Raw genomic sequence first — 19,425 nt, 5'->3', positions numbered from 1 at the left:
CTGTCCTACACCTGACCATGTCCTACAGCTGTACCCAGGACTACACCTGACCCTGTCCTACACCTGACCATGTCCTACAGCTGTACCCAGGACTACACCTGACCCTGTCCTACAGCTGTACCCAGGACTACACCTGACCCTGTCCTACACCTGTACAAGGACTACACCTGACCCTGTCCTACACCTGACCCTGTCCTACAACTGTACACAGGACTACACCTGACCCTGTCCTACAGCTGTACACAGGACTACACCTGACCCTGCTCATTGGCCTGCACACAGAACTACACATGTCCCTGTCCTACAGCTATACACAGGACTACACCTGACCCTGTCCTACCGCTGTACACAGGACTACACCTGACCCTGTCCTACACCTGTACACAGGACTACACCTGACCCTGTCCTACAACTGCACACAGGACTACACCTGACCTTGTCCTACAGCTGTACGCAGGACTACACCTGACCCTGTCCTACAGCTGTACACAGGACTACACCTGATCCTGTCCTACACCTGACCCTGTCCTACAGCTGTACACAGGACTACATCTGATCCTGCCCTACACCTGACCCTGTCCTACAACTGTACACAAGACTACACCTGACCCTGTTCTACAGCTGTACACAGGACTACACCTGACCCTGTCCTACAGCTGTAAACAGGACTACACCTGACCCTGTCCTACAGCTGTACACAGGACTACACCTGACCCTGTCCTACAGCTGTACAAAGGACTACACCTGACCCTGTCCTACAGCTGTACACAGGATTACACCTGACCCTGTCCTACACCTGACCCTGTCCTACAGCTGTACACAGGACTACACCTGATCCTGTCCTACAACTGTACACAGGACTACACCTGACCCTGTCCTACACCTGACCCTGTCCTACAGCTGTACACAGGACTACACCTGATCCTGTCCTACAGCTGTACACAAGACTACACCTGACCCTGCTCATTGGCCTGCACACAGAACTACACATGATCCTGTCCTACAGCTATACACAGGATTACACCTGACCCTGTCCTACACCTGTACCCAGGACTACACCTAACCCTGTCCTACACCTGTACAAGGACTACACCTGACCCTATCCTACACCTGTACACAGGACTACACCTGACCCTGTCCTACAACTGTACACAGGACTTCACCTGACCCTGTCCTACAGCTGTCCTCAGGACTACGCCTGACCCTGTCCTACACCTGTACACAGGACTACACCTGACCCTGTCCTGCAGATGTACACAGGACTACACCTGATCCTGCACTACACCTGTACACAGGACTACACCTGACCCTGTCCTACACCTGTACACAGGACTACACCTGACCCTGTCCTACAACTGTACACAGGACTACACCTGATCCTGTCCTACAGCTGTACACAGGACTACACCTGATCCTGCCCTACACCTGACCCTGTCCTACACCTGTACACAGGACTACACCTGACCCTGTCCTACAACTGTACACAGGACTACACCTGACACTGTCCTACAGCTGTACACAGGACTACACCTGACCCTGCTCATTGGCCTGCACACAGAACTACACATGATCCTGTCCTACAGCTATACACAGGATTACACCTGACCCTGTCCTACACCTGTACCCAGGACTACACCTAACCCTGTCCTACACCTGTACAAGGACTACACCTGACCCTATCCTACACCTGTACACAGGACTACACCTGACCCTGTCCTACACCTGTACACAGGACTTCACCTGACCCTGTCCTACAGCTGTCCTCAGGACTACGCCTGACCCTGTCCTACACCTGTACACAGGACTACACCTGACCCTGTCCTGCAGATGTACACAGGACTACACCTGATCCAGCACTACACCTGAACACAGGACTACACCTGACCCTGTCCTACACCTGTACACAGGACTACACCTGACCCTGTCCTGCAGATGTACACAGGACTACACCTGATCCTGCACTACACCTGTACACAGGACTACACCTGACCCTGCTCATTGGCCTGCACACAGAACTACACATGACCCTGTCCTACAGCTATACACAGGACTACACCTGACCCTGTCCTACAGCTATACACAGGACTACACCTGACCCTGTCCTACAGCTGTACACAGGATTACACCTGACCCTGTCCTACACCTGACCATGTCCTACAGCTGTACCCAGGACTACACCTGACCCTGTCCTACACCTGACCATGTCCTACAGCTGTACCCAGGACTACACCTGACCCTGTCCTACAGCTGTACCCAGGACTACACCTGACCCTGTCCTACACCTGTACAAGGACTACACCTGACCCTCTCCTACACCTGACCCTGTCCTACAACTGTACACAGGACTACACCTGACCCTGTCCTACAGCTGTACACAGGACTACACCTGACCCTGCTCATTGGCCTGCACACAGAACTACACATGTCCCTGTCCTACAGCTATACACAGGACTACACCTGACCCTGTCCTACAGCTGTACACAGGACTACACCTGACCCTGTCCTACACCTGTACACAGGACTACACCTGACCCTGTCTTACACCTGTACACAGGACTACACCTGACCCTGCCCTACAACTGTACACAGGACTACACCTGACCCGGTCCTACAGCTGTACACAGGACTACACCTGACCCTGCTCATTGGCCTGCACACAGAACTACACATGTCCCTGTCCTACAGCTATACACAGGACTACGCCTGACCCTGTCCTACAGCTGTACACAGGACTACACCTGACCCTGTCCTACACCTGTACACAGGACTACACCTGACCCTGTCTTACACCTGTACACAGGACTACACCTGACCCTGTACTACAACTGTACACAGGACTACACCTGACCCGGTCCTACAGCTGTACACAGGACTACACCTGACCCTGTCCTACAGCTGTACACAGGACTACACCTGATCCTGTCCTACACCTGACCCTGTCCTACAGCTGTACACAGGACTACACCTGATCCTGCCCTACACCTGACCCTGTCCTACAACTGTACACAGGACTACACCTGACCCTGTCCTACAGCTGTACACAGGACTACACCTGACCCTGCTCATTGGCCTGCACACAGAACTACACATGACCCTGTCCTACAGCTATACACAGGACTACACCTGACCCTGTCCTACAGCTATACACAGGACTACACCTGACCCTGTCCTACAGCTGTACACAGGATTACACCAGACCCTGTCCTACACCTGACCATGTCCTACAGCTGTACCCAGGACTACACCTGACCCTGTCCTACACCTGACCATGTCCTACAGCTGTACCCAGGACTACACCTGACCCTGTCCTACAGCTGTACCCAGGACTACACCTGACCCTGTCCTACACCTGTACAAGGACTACACCTGACCCTGTCCTACACCTGACCCTGTCCTACAACTGTACACAGGACTACACCTGACCCTGTCCTACAGCTGTACACAGGACTACACCTGACCCTGCTCATTGGCCTGCACACAGAACTACACATGTCCCTGTCCTACAGCTATACACAGGACTACACCTGACCCTGTCCTACCGCTGTACACAGGACTACACCTGACCCTGTCCTACACCTGTACACAGGACTACACCTGACCCTGTCCTACAACTGCACACAGGACTACACCTGACCTTGTCCTACAGCTGTACGCAGGACTACACCTGACCCTGTCCTACAGCTGTACACAGGACTACACCTGATCCTGTCCTACACCTGACCCTGTCCTACAGCTGTACACAGGACTACATCTGATCCTGCCCTACACCTGACCCTGTCCTACAACTGTACACAAGACTACACCTGACCCTGTTCTACAGCTGTACACAGGACTACACCTGACCCTGTCCTACAGCTGTACACAGGACTACACCTGACCCTGTCCTACAGCTGTACACAGGACTACACCTGACCCTGTCCTACAGCTGTACACAGGACTACACCTGACCCTGTCCTACAGCTGTACACAGGATTACACCTAACCCTGTCCTACACATGACCCTGTCCTACAGCTGTACACAGGACTACACCTGACCCTGTCCTACACCTGACCCTGTTCTACAGCTGTACACAGGACTACACCTGACCCTGTCCTACAGCTGTACACAGGACTACACCTGACCCTGTCCTACAGCTGTACAAAGGACTACACCTGACCCTGTCCTACAGCTGTACACAGGATTACACCTGACCCTGTCCTACACCTGACCCTGTCCTACAGCTGTACACAGGACTACACCTGATCCTGTCCTACAACTGTACACAGGACTACACCTGACCCTGTCCTACACCTGACCCTGTCCTACAGCTGTACACAGGACTACACCTGATCCTGTCCTACAGCTGTACACAGGACTACACCTGATCCTGCCCTACACCTGACCCTGTCCTACACCTGTACACAGGACTACACCTGACCCTGTCCTACAACTGTACACAGGACTACACCTGACACTGTCCTACAGCTGTACACAGGACTACACCTGACCCTGCTCATTGGCCTGCACACAGAACTACACATGATCCTGTCCTACAGCTATACACAGGATTACACCTGACCCTGTCCTACACCTGTACCCAGGACTACACCTAACCCTGTCCTACACCTGTACAAGGACTACACCTGACCCTATCCTACACCTGTACACAGGACTACACCTGACCCTGTCCTACACCTGTACACAGGACTTCACCTGACCCTGTCCTACAGCTGTCCTCAGGACTACGCCTGACCCTGTCCTACACCTGTACACAGGACTACACCTGACCCTGTCCTGCAGATGTACACAGGACTACACCTGATCCTGCACTACACCTGTACACAGGACTACACCTGACCCTGTCCTACACCTGTACACAGGACTACACCTGACCCTGTCCTACAACTGTACACAGGACTACACCTGACCCTGTCCTACAGCTGTACACAGGACTACACCTGACCCTGCTCATTGGCCTGCACACAGAACTACACATGTCCCTGTCCTACATCTATACACAGGACTACACCTGACCCTGTCCTACAGCTGTACACAGGATTACACCTCACCCTGTCCTACAGCTGACCCTGTCCTACAGCTGTACACAAGACTACACCTGACCCTGTCCTACAGCTGTACACAGGATTACACCTGACCCTGTCCTACACCTGACCCTGTTCTACAGCTATACACAGGACTACACCTGACCCTGTCCTACAGCTGTACACAGGATTACACCTGACCCTGTTCTACAGCTGTACACAGGACTACACCTGACCCTGTCCTACAGCTGTACACAGGACTACACCTGACCCTGTCCTACAGCTGTACAAAGGACTACACCTGACCCTGTCCTACAGCTGTACACAGGATTACACCTGACCCTGTCCTACAGCTGTATACAGGACTACACCTGACCCTGTCCTACACCTGACCCTGTCCTACAGCTGTACACAGGACTACACCTGACCCTGTCCTACAGCTGTACACAACATTACACCTGACCCTGTCCTACACCTGACCCTGTCCTACAGCTGTACACAGGACTACACCTGACCCTGTCCTACAGCTGTACAAAGGACTACACCTGACCCTGTCCTACAGCTGTACACAGGATTACACCTGACCCTGTCCTACAGCTGTATACAGGACTACACCTGACCCTGTCCTACACCTGACCCTGTCCTACAGCTGTACACAGGACTACACCTGACCCTGTCCTACACCTGACCCTGTCCTACAGCTGTATACAGGACTACACCTGACCCTGTCCTACACCTGACCCTGTCCTACAGCTGTACACAGGACTACACCTGACCCTGTCCTACACCTGACCCTGTCCTACAGCTGTACACAGGATTACACCTGACCCTGTCCTACAGCTGTATACAGGACTACACCTGACCCTGTCCTACACCTGACCCTGTCCTACAGCTGTACACAGGATTACACCTGACCCTGTCCTACACCTGACCCTGTCCTACAGCTGTACACAGGATTACACCTGACCCTGTCCTACAGCTGTACACAGGACTACACCTGACCCTGTCCTACAGCTGTATACAGGACTACACCTGACCCTGTCCTACACCTGACCCTGTCCTACAGCTGTACACAGGACTACACCTGACCCTGTCCTACACCTGACCCTGTCCTACAGCTGTACACAGGATTACACCTGACCCTGTCCTACAGCTGTACACAGGACTACACCTGACCCTGTCCTACACCTGACCCTGTCCTACAGCTGTACACAACATTACACCTGACCCTGTCCTACACCTGACCCTGCTCATTGGCCTGCACACAGGATTACACATGACCCTGTCGCATGTCCTATACACAGGACAGGATTATATTCGGACCCTGCAGCATGGCCTGTAGACGGATATTCACATGGACCCTGCATTCCTGTCAGAGCCCGATATGTTCGCCTCTTCCTCACACACTGGCTCCTTCCCGTCACGTGATTAATCACATGGTCATGACATCATCAAGGTCCTTTAGCTGAGCGGAGAGAAGCGATACCCAGCAGCGGTGCGCAGAGAACACACAGTTCCGTCACTGCCGACTGGTATGACACGCAGGGCGTCTCCCCCTCCTTCCTCCCCGTCTTCTATGGTCAGAATACGTTATAAGAATGCGCTTCTCTCCCGTTCTTCTTGTGTCACGTGATTCTGCTCCCATCAGGACCACGTGACGTCACGGAGCCGGGGCACATCGTGCGTATGTACTAGGTCGGGGGACAAGGTGTGCGGATGGTAGGATCGGCCTCTGATGTTTGGGCGCAGACATGTCATAGGCTAGGCAGCTCTCTTTTTGTCGTGTATTTCCTTATTGATATTAGCATGTGGTGGCTGCTTCATTATGTAATGTATTGTAATTATTTCATTATGTCTCCGACATGTAAAGGGGATGTTCACTTTTAGTAAGACATGATCATTGGCGAGGCCTGTTCTGAAGACTTAAGGGTGCTTTACAAGCTGCGACATCGTGCACGATAGCAGCCGCCCTCGTCGCACATGCGATATTTGGTGATCACTGCCGTAGCAAACATTATCGCTACGGCAGGATCACACGCTCATACCTTGTCAGTGATGTCGCTGTGACCGCCGAACAATCCCTCCTTCAAGGGGGAGGTGCATTCGGCGTCATAGTGATGTCACTGCGGCGTCACTAAGCGGCCGGCCAATAGCAGAGGAGGGGCGGAGATGCGCGGGACGTAACATCCCGCCCACCTCCTTTCTTCTGCATTGCCGGTGGACGCAGGTAAGGAGATGTTCGTCGCTCCTGTGGTGTCACACATAGCGATGTGTGCTGCCGCAGGACCGACAAACAACATCGTACCTGTGGCAGCAGCAACGATATTAAGGAAAGGAGCGACGTGTCAACGATCACCATTTTTGAACGATATTGCGATCGTTGATCGTCGCTCCTTGGTGTCACACGCTGCTTTGTCGCTACCGGCGCCGGATGTGTCACTATGACATGACCCCGACGATATATCGTTAGCGATATCGCAGCGTGTAAAGCACCCTTTAGAGCAGGAGTCTCAAACCCGCGGGCCATATGCGGCCCCTCAGGCTGCTTCGTGCGGCCCCCAGGCCCATGTCCATGTTCACTATCGCGGCAGGGGCCGCAGTCACTGTCTGCGCTTTATATCAGATGAATGTATTGCCGGCGCTGTGCTCTCGCGCCAGCAATACAATTATCTGACATAAATCGCAGACAGTGGCTGCAGCCCCTGCACCTGCCGCGATAGTCACTGGGGGCACGGGCATGAGGGCAGCAAGAAGCAGAGATGAGCAGCCGAGGGAACGCGGGACAGGTGAGAAAAATGTTGTGTTATTGTGTGTATGTGTGTGTGTATGTGAAGAACAGCACATTAACCCCTTAGCGAGCTATGACGTACTGGGTACATTATTTCTCCCTGGTACTTAAGGACCCATGACATACCCAGTACGTCATGGCGAAATCGCGGCCCCTGTGGCTGCGATCGCTTTTCAAATACCTTAGATTCGGGGAGGAGGGGCCCTCTGCCTGACCTCAGGAGGGGTGGTGTCTCCTCCCCGGACCTACAGAGGCTGTGATTGGCTGACGAACGCCGCTCGGCCAATCACAGCCACTGTAATGGTTCAGCCATTGAAAATGGCTGAAACATTGAAATAAAGCCATGTTCAGTGCAGCTGTAGCAGCGATCATTGGCTGGAGCTGGGTGACCTCAGTTTCACCCGCCCCCCAGCTCTGATTGGAGAGACCGGCCTTGTGACCGATCTGTCCAATCACTTTGGATCTGGGGCCGGAGACCACCACCTCAGCTTCACTCCGGCATCTGTGGAGTCTGAGGAGAGTGATCGGTAAGTTATAGTCACCGCCCCACCTATTACTACAGGATGGGGACAAAGTGCGCACATTACTATGGGTTGGGGATAAGGCTGGGGAGATTACTATAGGGGGAGGGATTGTGATTCTGGACTCTGCATTATACTTCAAAATCAAAAAAGACATTCTCATTGACACCAGTACCTATGTACATTTGAAAGGAGACCCTACCAAATTATTCAAGGAAAAAATTGACAAGCTTTTGGATGAAGGACTTTGTAAAGGGGTTTATACACAACAAATTTATGAATACCTAAAGGTTGATTATCCAGTGATTCCAATATACCATGCTCTCCCCAAAATTCATAAGGGGGTTTTCCCTCCCCCCTTTAGACCCATAATCTCGGGCATTGGCTCTTTAGGGGAAAAACTGGGATCATGGATTGACTTTTTTCTCCAACCTCTGGTTAAGGAGCTTCCTGGCTTTTTGAGGGACACTAAAGCGCTACTGTATAATGTTGATTCTATAACATGGCACTCTGATTATTTGTGGATGACCTGTGACATTATTAGTCTTTACCCTTCTATTCCCCATCATGTGGCCATTGACTGCATATACCAATTTCTCAGAAATCACAGTTCTTACCCTATCAAGATCCAGGACTTTATCATTTCAGCTGTTAATTTTTTATTAACACATAATTATTTTCCTTTGACAATGAGTTTTTTTTACAGAGATGCGGAGTTAGTATGGGGGGGAAATTTTCCCCCTCATTAGCTAATATTGTAGTGGCTATGTTTGAAGAAATTTACATTTTCAACATTGCAGATCATATCATCTTTTACACCAGGTACATAGACGATTTATTAATAATATGGAAAGGTACCCCAGAAGAAGCTAAATGTTTTGTTGATTTTGTTAATTCCAACCCTTTTAATCTAAAATTCACTTTTTCTACACATCCCAATAAAATCAATTACTTAGATGTTACCCTGATCAGTAATCTAAATAAAATTGATGCTTATCCGTATAAAAAAGAAACAGATTGCAACTCCATTTTACAAGCCACCTCCTGTCATCCTCCGCACACGATTAAAAATATCCCCCTAGGAGAACTAATTAGAGTCAAGAGAAACTGCTCTAGATCTGATATATTTCCCCTAGAGTCAAAAAAAACTTTGGCTAGATTAAAATGCAGAGGTTACTCAAATTGGTGCCTCCAACGAGCACATACAATAGTGAACAACATAGAGAGAGTAGATCTATTCAAATGTAAAAATAAGAACAAAAATCAAATGTACAATAATGTCACCTTTAGTACCACCTTTTCCCCACAATATAACGAAATAATCAAAATCATAAAGAAATATCTGCCTTTATTACATCAAGATGTTAACTTACATACTATTCTTGAGAAGTATAAAATCAATTTTGTAGCCAAACGGGCAATGAGTCTAGCTAATATCTTGTCGCCAAGTGTCATCAATAGCCAAATAACAAGGAAAACGTGGTTATCCTGTTCTGGCTTCTATGGCTGTGGACACAACCTCTGCATCTCATGTAAATATGTGAATAAAAGTAAAACCTTTGCTTCCACACATACTGGTGCCATATACAATATAAAAAGTTACATAAATTGCAATACTCCCTATGTAGTCTATCTTGCTGAATGTACCACCTGTAGAATTCAATATATAGGTTGTACAGGTGGTCCTCTAAAAAAACGAATTAGACGGCACATGTCAGATACATTAAATGTATCTGCCGTCAATATTTCAGCAGTCTCTAAACATTTTGTAGACATACACAATAGATGTCTTGGTACATTCCGATTTATGGGTATAGAAAAAGTGTTTAAGCCAGCCAGAGGGGGAGATCACAGGAGAAAACTCCCAAACAGGGAATCCTTTTGGATTTTTAAACTTAATACCCGTATACCGCATGGTTTAAACACTCGTCAGGATCTTATTACACAATACACCTAACATAAGGTATTTATTTTACTAAAATTCATATATACAAACAACACACACATAATATAAATTCATTTTCTCTGATATATACAATTTTTTTTTCACACCTGACGAAGTAAATTCTCTTTTTCTATTATATTGATGTCTTTACACCAATACATATTATAACTACCAGTCTTCTAACAACATGCCATACTTTGATGTCATATTGATGTCTTTAAACTAATACATATTATAACTATTAGTCTTTCAATAACATGCTACATTTTTTCAACCTTACAACAATTAGTTCATTACATGTTTTGATGGTGCTGGTATGCACTGTGCCGCTGCTGCGGTTCTCGTCGTGGCCGCATATGAATCACGCTGCAGCCCCTGCTGCGGCGTGTTTTGGTGTCCGGCCCCGGCGAGCCGCATCTACGGCTCAGCAAAAGTAAAAACACTTTGATAGATACATTTTTTACACACCTGACGAAGAAACTCTTCTTTTTCTTTTTCTATCATTCACATTGATGTCTTTACATTAATGTATATTATAACTAACTTGTTTTCCAATAATATGCCACACTTTTTCAACTTTTTAATAACAAGTTTACTATAAGTTGCTTTGGTGCTGGTATACACTGCCGCTGCTGCGGCTCTCGTCGTGGCCGCATATAAATCACGCTGCAGCTTCTCCTGCGATGTGATTGAATGCCCGGCCCCGACGGGCCGCATCTGCGGCTCAGTAAAAGTGAAAACATTTTACATATAATCGTGGCAGCTTTCATTGAAACAATAAATCAGCAGGGCACCTGATACTGATATAAAAACAGGGCTTCTTTTTCAACTCCAATGTTTATCGGGGGGTACTTACCCATCCTCTAATAAGTTCCCTGCTTTCTTTATAATCCTGCATGTATGCATGTGTGTGTATGTACTTGCATAAGCGTATGCATAAGTATGTGTATGCATATATACATATGCACAACAAATTTCATTTTGCTTCCTTATATTTCATATGCATGGATATAATGTTTTTATTTTAGGATATACATACATTCATTCTTATTCTATCTTTCATGCATTTTTTTCATTAGTTTGTGTTTATTTATTTTTTGATATCTCTGTCTTTACATCACATTGTGATTTCATTGTGTTTTTCTCCCCATAATTTTAAACGAGTGCACATCTTGTGAATGTTTGTTCTTAATTAGCACCTATGACGCCCCTTTTTTGCACATGTCTTAAATATTTCATTCTGGAGATACCAAACAATCCATGATTAAGACCGCAAGGTTGAAACGCGTAGGATAAGTCTTGTGTTTCACTGTGTGTCCCCATGCTCCCTTTGCGTGTTGCATCCTGCTTTTAATGGATTTAATAAAATTCCCAGTTTTATCCTAACCTCTCCGTCTTCCGATGCTGGATATTTTTCTCTCCATTACTATAGGTTTGGGACAAGGTGAGCACATTACTATAGGAAGGGAACTAGGATGGGCACAGTACTACAGGATAGGGACATTACTACAAGGGGACAAGGATGGGAAACATTACTATAGGATAGGGACAAGGCTGGGGACATTACTATAAGATGGAGACAAGGTTGGCACATTACTATTGGATGGACACATTACTATAGATTGGGGACATTACTATAGGATGGGGACAAGTATGAACAAATTAGTACAGGATGGGCACATTACGATAAGATGGGGACAAGGATGGGGACATTACTATAACATGGGGACAAGGACGGGCACATTACTATAATATGGGGACAAGGATAAGGCATATTACTACAAGATGGGGACAAGGATGGGGAACATTACTTTAGGATGGGGACAAGGATGAGCACATTATTGTGGGATGGGGACTAGGATGGGCACACTACTGTGGCATGGGGACTAGGATGGGCACATTACTGTGGGATGGGGCACAATATTAGAAGGGGACAAGGATGGGCACGTTAGAACAAGATGGGGAACATTACTAAAAGATGTTGGTCAAAATTTCTATATAGTGATAATTGTAATGCTATTAGTTACAAGAAAGGGATAAAATGTAAAAAAAAATAAATATATATATATTTTTATATTTAAACAAAGAATGTGCACGTTTGCTATAATAAACAAGTGAAAATGTTCAAAATCGGTGATCCAAAGGTGTGTAAAAAAAATATATGGTACCAATAAAAATGTCACTTTGTCCTGCAAAGAATGCGGCCCCCCAAATTATTTTTTTCCTCTGTGCGGCCCATACACCCAGCCGAGTTTGAGACCCCTGCTTTAGAGGATGAATGGAGCAGAGATGTATATACGCATCCTCTGCTCTGCTCAGACTCTAGTAATTGGAAGCTGTTTTCTGTCCTATGGATAGACGCTAATTTCCAAAGTTGCCACAAACCCTGTAAATGAGAATCTTCATGGCACCTTGTGACCACATACACGTCACCCATGTTGTGGGTACAGGATGCGGCTACTCGCTGTATTTCGTCCTATCAGGCCTCTGGACAGCTGAGATCTCACGGTCTCATTATTCCTATGCTCTGTGATAGAGTCACAGTTTCTGCCCCCGGTTTTGATTGAAGTGTAATGACATTATGTGACACGGATTCTGGTTAAAATGAGTTACCGTAAATATTTATACCGACTAATAATCTAAAACTGTTTTGGTTTTTTTTTGCCAACAGATGCTTTCTCATAAAACAGTGAGACTTTTGGATACAAGAATACTTTCATCCAACCTATGGAGGCCAATGTTTAGAACATCGTCTACATCTCCTCGTGTGGACAGAAGTGAGCCCATGGCTGGCACGTCACACTGCAAACCCCTGACTACAGACAGTAGCACTAAGGCCATAAAGAAGTTGTCTATGGAAGGCAATATTGCAGCAGGAAAATCCACTTTCCTGAGACTATTATGTGACGCACAGCAGGGATGGACTTTGATGGCCGAGCCTCTCGGGAAGTGGCAGCATGTCCACTCTGCTTCTCATCGGGATGTGGACAACTTACTGCAGCTCTTGTATGATGATCCTGCCCGTTGGTCGTACACCTTTCAGACACTGTCCTGTATGGGCCGTTTTAAAGCTCAGATTGAGCCGCCTCCAGAGCATTTGCTGAAGCAGAGAGAACCCGTACAGATATTTGAGAGGTCGGTGTATAGTGACAGGTTCGTATTTGCCAAGGCTCTTTTCGAACTCGGCCATTTAAATGAAATTGAGTGGACTTTGTATCAAGAATGGCACTCTTTTTTAATAGAGGAGTTTGGCAAGAAAGCTGCTTTGGATGGGATTATCTATCTCCGAGCAAGCCCAAGAAAGTGCTTTGAGAGACTCCAGAAGAGAGCACGGAAGGAAGAAAAGACAGTTACTCAAGACTATCTCAAGAAGCTGCATGATCAGCATGAATGCTGGCTAGTAGACAAGTCTACAGATGTCCATTTTCAGCATATTCGGGACACACCAGTCCTAGTCTTAGATGTTGAGGAGGAATTTGAAGCCAATCCATTAGTTGGCGAGCATCTAAGTGATAAAGTGAAGGAGTTTGTTGCCAATTTATAAGTTTTATTGTTAATGATTTGACCCTTATATTTCATATTTAAAGGCTAAAACTATTGGCTTGTCATCATGTCATATGAGAAGCTTTGAACAATGGGAGGTTGGGTGTTGACATTACCATCCATCTCTAAAATCAGGGGTGGACATAGACAAAAGGGAACTTATATGAGAACAGTATGTGGGCATTTTGCACTCCCAATTCATCATAATACACTCCTTTTTGTTCTTTGTTGGAGGTGAAGTTGTCTCCCTTATTGCTTGGACCCCTGCGTAGCTGCACAGATTGCACTAATGTTAGGTATGTCCCTATCTAAAATGATGGGGCTTGGCGCTGTACCCCTTTGTGTCTGCTCTGCTTTCCTGGAAAAATGAAGCAAGCAGAGTTCAGATTGATTTCAGCAACTGACCAGACTAAAGGAAGACATGGCAAGTTTGAGTTATTATCTAGCTTGTCTGCATAGATGTATTCCCATTGTTACTTTATATTTTTATAATGTATTACACATATGTTATCTATATAATATATTTATATCTAATAATTATTCTCATTTAAAATGTTAACCTCATGTGCAGACACATTTCTTCTAATTTTTAGGAAGCTTTTTAGTACGGATCGGCGATTGCATAAATATACATTTTTGTGACTTATTCTTGCTACTATGGGCTTATTCACTCGACCATATATCAGTTGTATTTTACTCTCCATGATATGACCACATGGATTATTGGAAATCACAAGCTATACGGCTGTACGAATGATTACTAATGGGGTTAATTGAACAGCATGTTGTAGGGACAGCTCCATTAGCTGAATATACGCTCAGCACCATGTTCTGGGGAATATTTGTATTGCCAGATAGCATTGTCCCAATATTTAGGAGAATGCAGTGCCATACCGAGTTCTTAAGACATCCCTGCTTAAACCTCAGTGGGAAGCCTGTTGTGTTTTCTAGAATATTTCTAGAATATTATGGCCACAAGAGGCAGATTTGCTGTAGCATATCTGCAATAAAAAAAAAAAAAAAATGATACTAGTGCAGATTTTTATGTAAAGTAGCATGAATTTGATGCATTATGTGAATGGGATTAAGGGCGAAGTCACACTTTCGAGAGACTTGCGCGAGTCTCACATCACATCACCCGGTACGGCCACACACTCTGCTGAGAAGAGCAGGTCAGCTGCATGTATTTTTATGCAGCTGAGACGCTCCTGTCCGGAGAGTGTGCGGCCGTACCGGGTGATCTGATGCGAGACTTGCTCGAGTCTGTCACGAGTATGACTCTGGCCTAAGGAAGATTCAGTGAAACTGGGTCTGTCAACATAAACATAAAATGACTGTTCACATGAAGCACATATGCTCCGTACACCTTCCCAAATTTTTCTTTTACACACATCTCTGCCTCCCTTTTCCTTGATTGACACCTATTATTTTACAGGAGCCAGATAGGGTGGAGATAAATAGGAAACAAGTCGGTGGGAAGGAGCATGCTACACCAAAGGTGCAGGTGTTCCAAGATCCTGTGCTTGGTTTGAACAGTAAATTTGTGCGGACAGAGTTCCCTTTAAAGGGAATCTGTCAGCAGGTTTTTACTATTTCATCTAAGAGCAACATGATGTAGACAAAGAGGCCCTGAGTTTGACAATATATCACTTAGATTACTATGTGTAGCCGTTCTGACACAGTGAATGATTTTAGATTTTCTATGTAGCAGTTCAGGGAGAGCTGCCCCGCCCACACCAGGCTCTGTGTGCATTTCCATACACAGAAGCTGCTAATCCCAGAAGGGTACAGAGTCGAACTAGAGCTCACCTCTGCTGAGTCCCACTAATAATATAGATAACAGGCTTAAGCTAACATTGCAGGTAAACGAAAAAAAGACTGTGACATAACAGACACAGGGCTGAATTCTCTGATTTAACTCTTGCAGCATGCTGTCTTCAGATTACATTGTAGAAACTTGCTGACAGTCCCTTTAAATAGACACTATACATTCTTAATGCCCAAAATGTAAATAATACAGTATATCCCAGCAATAGAAATGGAAATGGATGGCTTTTCTGTCCACCACATACTGTATGTTATGTATTATTACCAGAAAGCTTATAATGCAAGAGGCAAGTTTTGCGTTCTACAATTGATTCATTTGTTTATTGATTTCGTCTGTATTTTGGATGCGTACATTGCAGTTATTTTGTTCATATGTTACAAATATACACTGTCAAAATGTTATATATTTATTCATTGCTGAAAAGATAGATTGCGATAAACGTACAATAAACAACCAGTTGATATAAATCCTTACATTTTTCTGCGCTTTCATTGTGTCGCAGGTTTGGCCACAGCAAACCATTATTGGGCCTCGCTCCCACTTGTGTATAATAAAATCGGTCACATTCTCATCCAGTTGGACGAATGAAATCCGTTTGGTATTCCATATGTCATGCGAGTGCACGATTTATTGTTGTTTTTTTTTTTTTTCTCGTCTAGCATCCATATGACATCCATTTTGTCTCTCATTAAGTTCTTCTATGATCATTTGCAGGTTTCTACCAGAATGCTACATAATAGTAATGTATCCGGAAAAAACGGACAGCGTATGGATGGTCCGTGTCGTCTGTTTTTTTTTTTTTTGTTTTTTTTTCTCTCACCCATAGACTTAAAGGGGTGGTCCACCCATTTTTTTTTCCCCCCCAATGATTTTCACTTATTATTGTCTGCATCTTCTTCAATAGCCTCTATTTCCATTTCTGGCACTGAGCGGCGCTATCCTGCACGCTCAGTGCCTGTCACATGACCCCTGGAGCTGTGGCCGCCGGCATCCTCTGACGTCCCGGCATTTCCGGGCTCTCAAACAAGACGGGTACGTCACAGGATGCCGGCGCCACTCACAGTGACTGACAGGGCTGTGGGCGGTGACTACCGCACGTCACAGCCCAGCATTGAGGGGAGGAGCCGGAGAACTTTACTGTGGAGCGGTGAAGGCAGAGCGCGCGCTTACCAGCATTCAGCTGTGGCAGGTACGGGCTCCAGTCTGGAGTACAGGGGGGGTTTCCTCCACTGAAATCCCCCCTGTCACGCAAGTATCTGATCACACTATCCACCCGCCCGCTCTGCTCAGCTGTCAGGAGAACGGGCGGTGTCGGCAGTGTGATCATATACTCCCACCAGCAGCACAGCTGCATGGGACCAATCTGCTCCACTCTGTCACCTGCACTACAAGTTCCAGAGTGGAGACAGTGACATGCTCTGCTCTGACACATAGTTTGCTGCATGTCACTAATTGTCTCCACTATGGGACTTGTAGTGCAGGTGACCGGATGATACATGTCACTGTCTCCACTCTGTGATTTCTGCTGCATACTACCAACTGTATACACTCTCACCTGCACAACAAGTCCCACAGTGGAGACAGTGACATGCAGCACACTATGTGTCAGAGCAGAGCATGTCACTGTCTCCACTATGGGACTTGTAGTGCAGGTGAGAGTGTATACAGTTGGTACTATGCAGCAGAAATCACAGAGTGGGGCAGTTAGTGACATGTATCATCCGGTCACCTGCACAACAAGTCCCACAGTGGAGACAGTGACATGCAGCACACTATGTGTCAGAGCAGAGCATGTCACTGTCTCCACTATGGGACTTGTAGTGCAGGTGAGAGTGTTGGTACTATGCAGCAGAAATCACAGAGAGGGGCAGTTAGTGACATGTATCATCCGGTCACCTGCACTACAAGTCCCAGAGTGGAGACAGATAGTCACATGCAGCACAGAAAGACCAAAGGATAAAAGCTCTATTACCATGATTAGGCAGTGCACACAGGAAGGAGGGGAGGGAACTGTTGTGGTGGAGATCTGAGGGGAGGGAACAGTCAGAATGGGTTGGGAGATAGATTGCTAGTTACTGCAAAGGATTATGGAAGTTGTAGTAACTGAACACAGGAAGTTAAGAGAGAGATTAACTCCATCAGAGCTGGAGCCACAAATGAAGATGTTATGCTAGACCATGATAAAAGATAATATTGGTAAAATAACGTGATAGATGTGTTTAGAGGCACATAATAGCAAGATTTATCAAAAAAAAAAAAAACAGTTTTGGTAACTGGACAACTTCTTTAAATTGGTAATTCTCGTCTGTTATACGCGTCGATCTCCAACATGCTACTATTTGTTTTCATTAGGCCAATTACAGCTGAGGAAAAACTCGTAGATCAGCACTGACTTATTGAATAACATTGGTCTCAAGCGTTTTTTTGCACTTGTCCGTTTTATATGCAAGTGGGAGTGAGTACTTTAAGGGAACTTGTCAGGTGTAATATGCAGCCAGAACCATGAGCAGTCCCTGTATCTAGTAGCATAGATAAAAAGATCTTTAGAAAAAGTATTTCTAAAGGTTCCATATGATATGCTAATGAGCCAGCGACTAGTCGTAAGGGTGTTGCCTTGGCTAGTCGGCCACCTTAGCATTTTAGTACACCCCTGTGGGCGTGCTAACATTCTAATGAATGCGCAGAGTCAGAGGCATGGACAAACTCACCTCTGCTGCCACTGCTGGTTTTCCGCTCTCCGCAAGATCAGAATGTCCTCGGACTTCCATATCCCAGCTTCAAACTGGTATAGTGCGCATGATTGGAAGAGACATAGAGGGGGGGAATGTGTTCCATTCTGGCAGAATTTTAAAATTATTCTGACTCTGAAAACTGGGAAGCCTATTCTCTCAGTGGGAAAGCTAGCTATAATTTCAATGAGGCATTGCAGTACACCCTGGAAGAGTCATAGTGGGGGACTGTTATTGAATTCCAGTACAATTTTAAAAACATGCTGACTCCTAAACTGGGACAGTCTATGCACTCAATGCAAGACCTGCCTAAAATTACAAGAAGGCATTACATTACACCCTAGAAAAGACTTAGAGAAAGATCTCAGAAAGGAATTTTTCCCCATTTTGAAGGAGTGGGACTCTTTGGTAAAGCGGCTGCGAAAAGTTAGAAGAAGGCACTCCAATACATCCAATACAGAGACTCACTAAACTTTTTTTTTTTTTTTTTAAATGATTAAGGAGTGGAACTCCTAGAGTGGTAAAGCCGATGCACTTTGTGCAAGGGATGAGAAAAATTAGGAGGCACTCCGATACACCCTGGAAGGGACTTAGAAAACAACCTCAGAAAACGTTTTTTTTTTCCTTTAATTGAGGAGTGGGACTCCTAGACTGCTAAAGCTGATACATTATGTGCAAGGGCTGACAAACATTAGAAGGAGGCACTCCGATTCACCCTGAAGGAGATGTAGCGGAAGGCCTCAGAAAAACATTTTATTGACCATTTGGATAGAGTGGAACTCCTACACAGGTAAAGCTGATGCAATAAGTGCAATGGCTGCAAAACATTTACCTCTGGGGGTATACATCTATGTATCTATGAAAGAGATTATTTGAGGTAGACATCTAAATATTATGTTTCAGGGCTTCATACAAGCCCTTGAAAAATTAAGAGCAAGGGTTGCATCATGACACTGTTGATATGGGGAGGAGGACACAAAAAGGAAGAAAACAAGGACTGTATACCCTTGTTTGGATGGTAAGCATAACGTGGGAATACTCCACAATAT

General features: G+C 46.1%; 1 protein-coding gene across 4 annotated transcripts; it reads left to right on the top strand.

Annotated features, from left to right (window-relative positions):
- The first annotated feature begins 6,466 nt into the window (after positions 1–6,466).
- LOC142301403 (deoxyguanosine kinase, mitochondrial-like) lies at positions 6,467–16,106 on the top strand. Of its 4 annotated transcripts, none has more exons than XM_075342405.1 (2): positions 6,467–6,554; positions 12,948–16,106. In XM_075342405.1, exon 2 carries the CDS (start codon positions 12,948–12,950, stop codon positions 13,818–13,820), a length of 873 nt encoding a protein of 290 aa, XP_075198520.1. In that variant the 5' UTR covers positions 6,467–6,554; the 3' UTR covers positions 13,821–16,106. The 4 variants fall into 4 exon arrangements, with proteins under 4 accessions (XP_075198520.1, XP_075198518.1, XP_075198521.1 ...); XM_075342403.1 differs by having other exon boundaries at positions 6,532–6,601; XM_075342406.1 differs by lacking the exon at positions 6,467–6,554 and adding an exon at positions 6,643–6,730.
- Positions 16,107–19,425: the final 3,319 nt, after the last annotated feature.

Source organism: Anomaloglossus baeobatrachus, chromosome 4 (assembly GCF_048569485.1).
Source record: "Anomaloglossus baeobatrachus isolate aAnoBae1 chromosome 4, aAnoBae1.hap1, whole genome shotgun sequence".
NCBI lineage: Eukaryota > Metazoa > Chordata > Amphibia > Anura > Aromobatidae > Anomaloglossus > Anomaloglossus baeobatrachus.
The sequence above is the reverse complement of the archived record's forward strand: the minus strand, read 5'-3'. Positions and strand labels throughout refer to the sequence as shown.

Excerpts from the sequence above, each read along its gene's own strand:
- LOC142301403 (XM_075342403.1), top strand. The coding sequence starts at position 6,557 with ATGACACGCAGGGCGTCTCCCCCTCCTTCCTCCCCGTCTTCTATG. Across the intron at positions 6,602-12,947 it reads CTTCCTCCCCGTCTTCTATG|ATGCTTTCTCATAAAACAGT; the intron begins GTCAGAATACGT and ends TTTTGCCAACAG.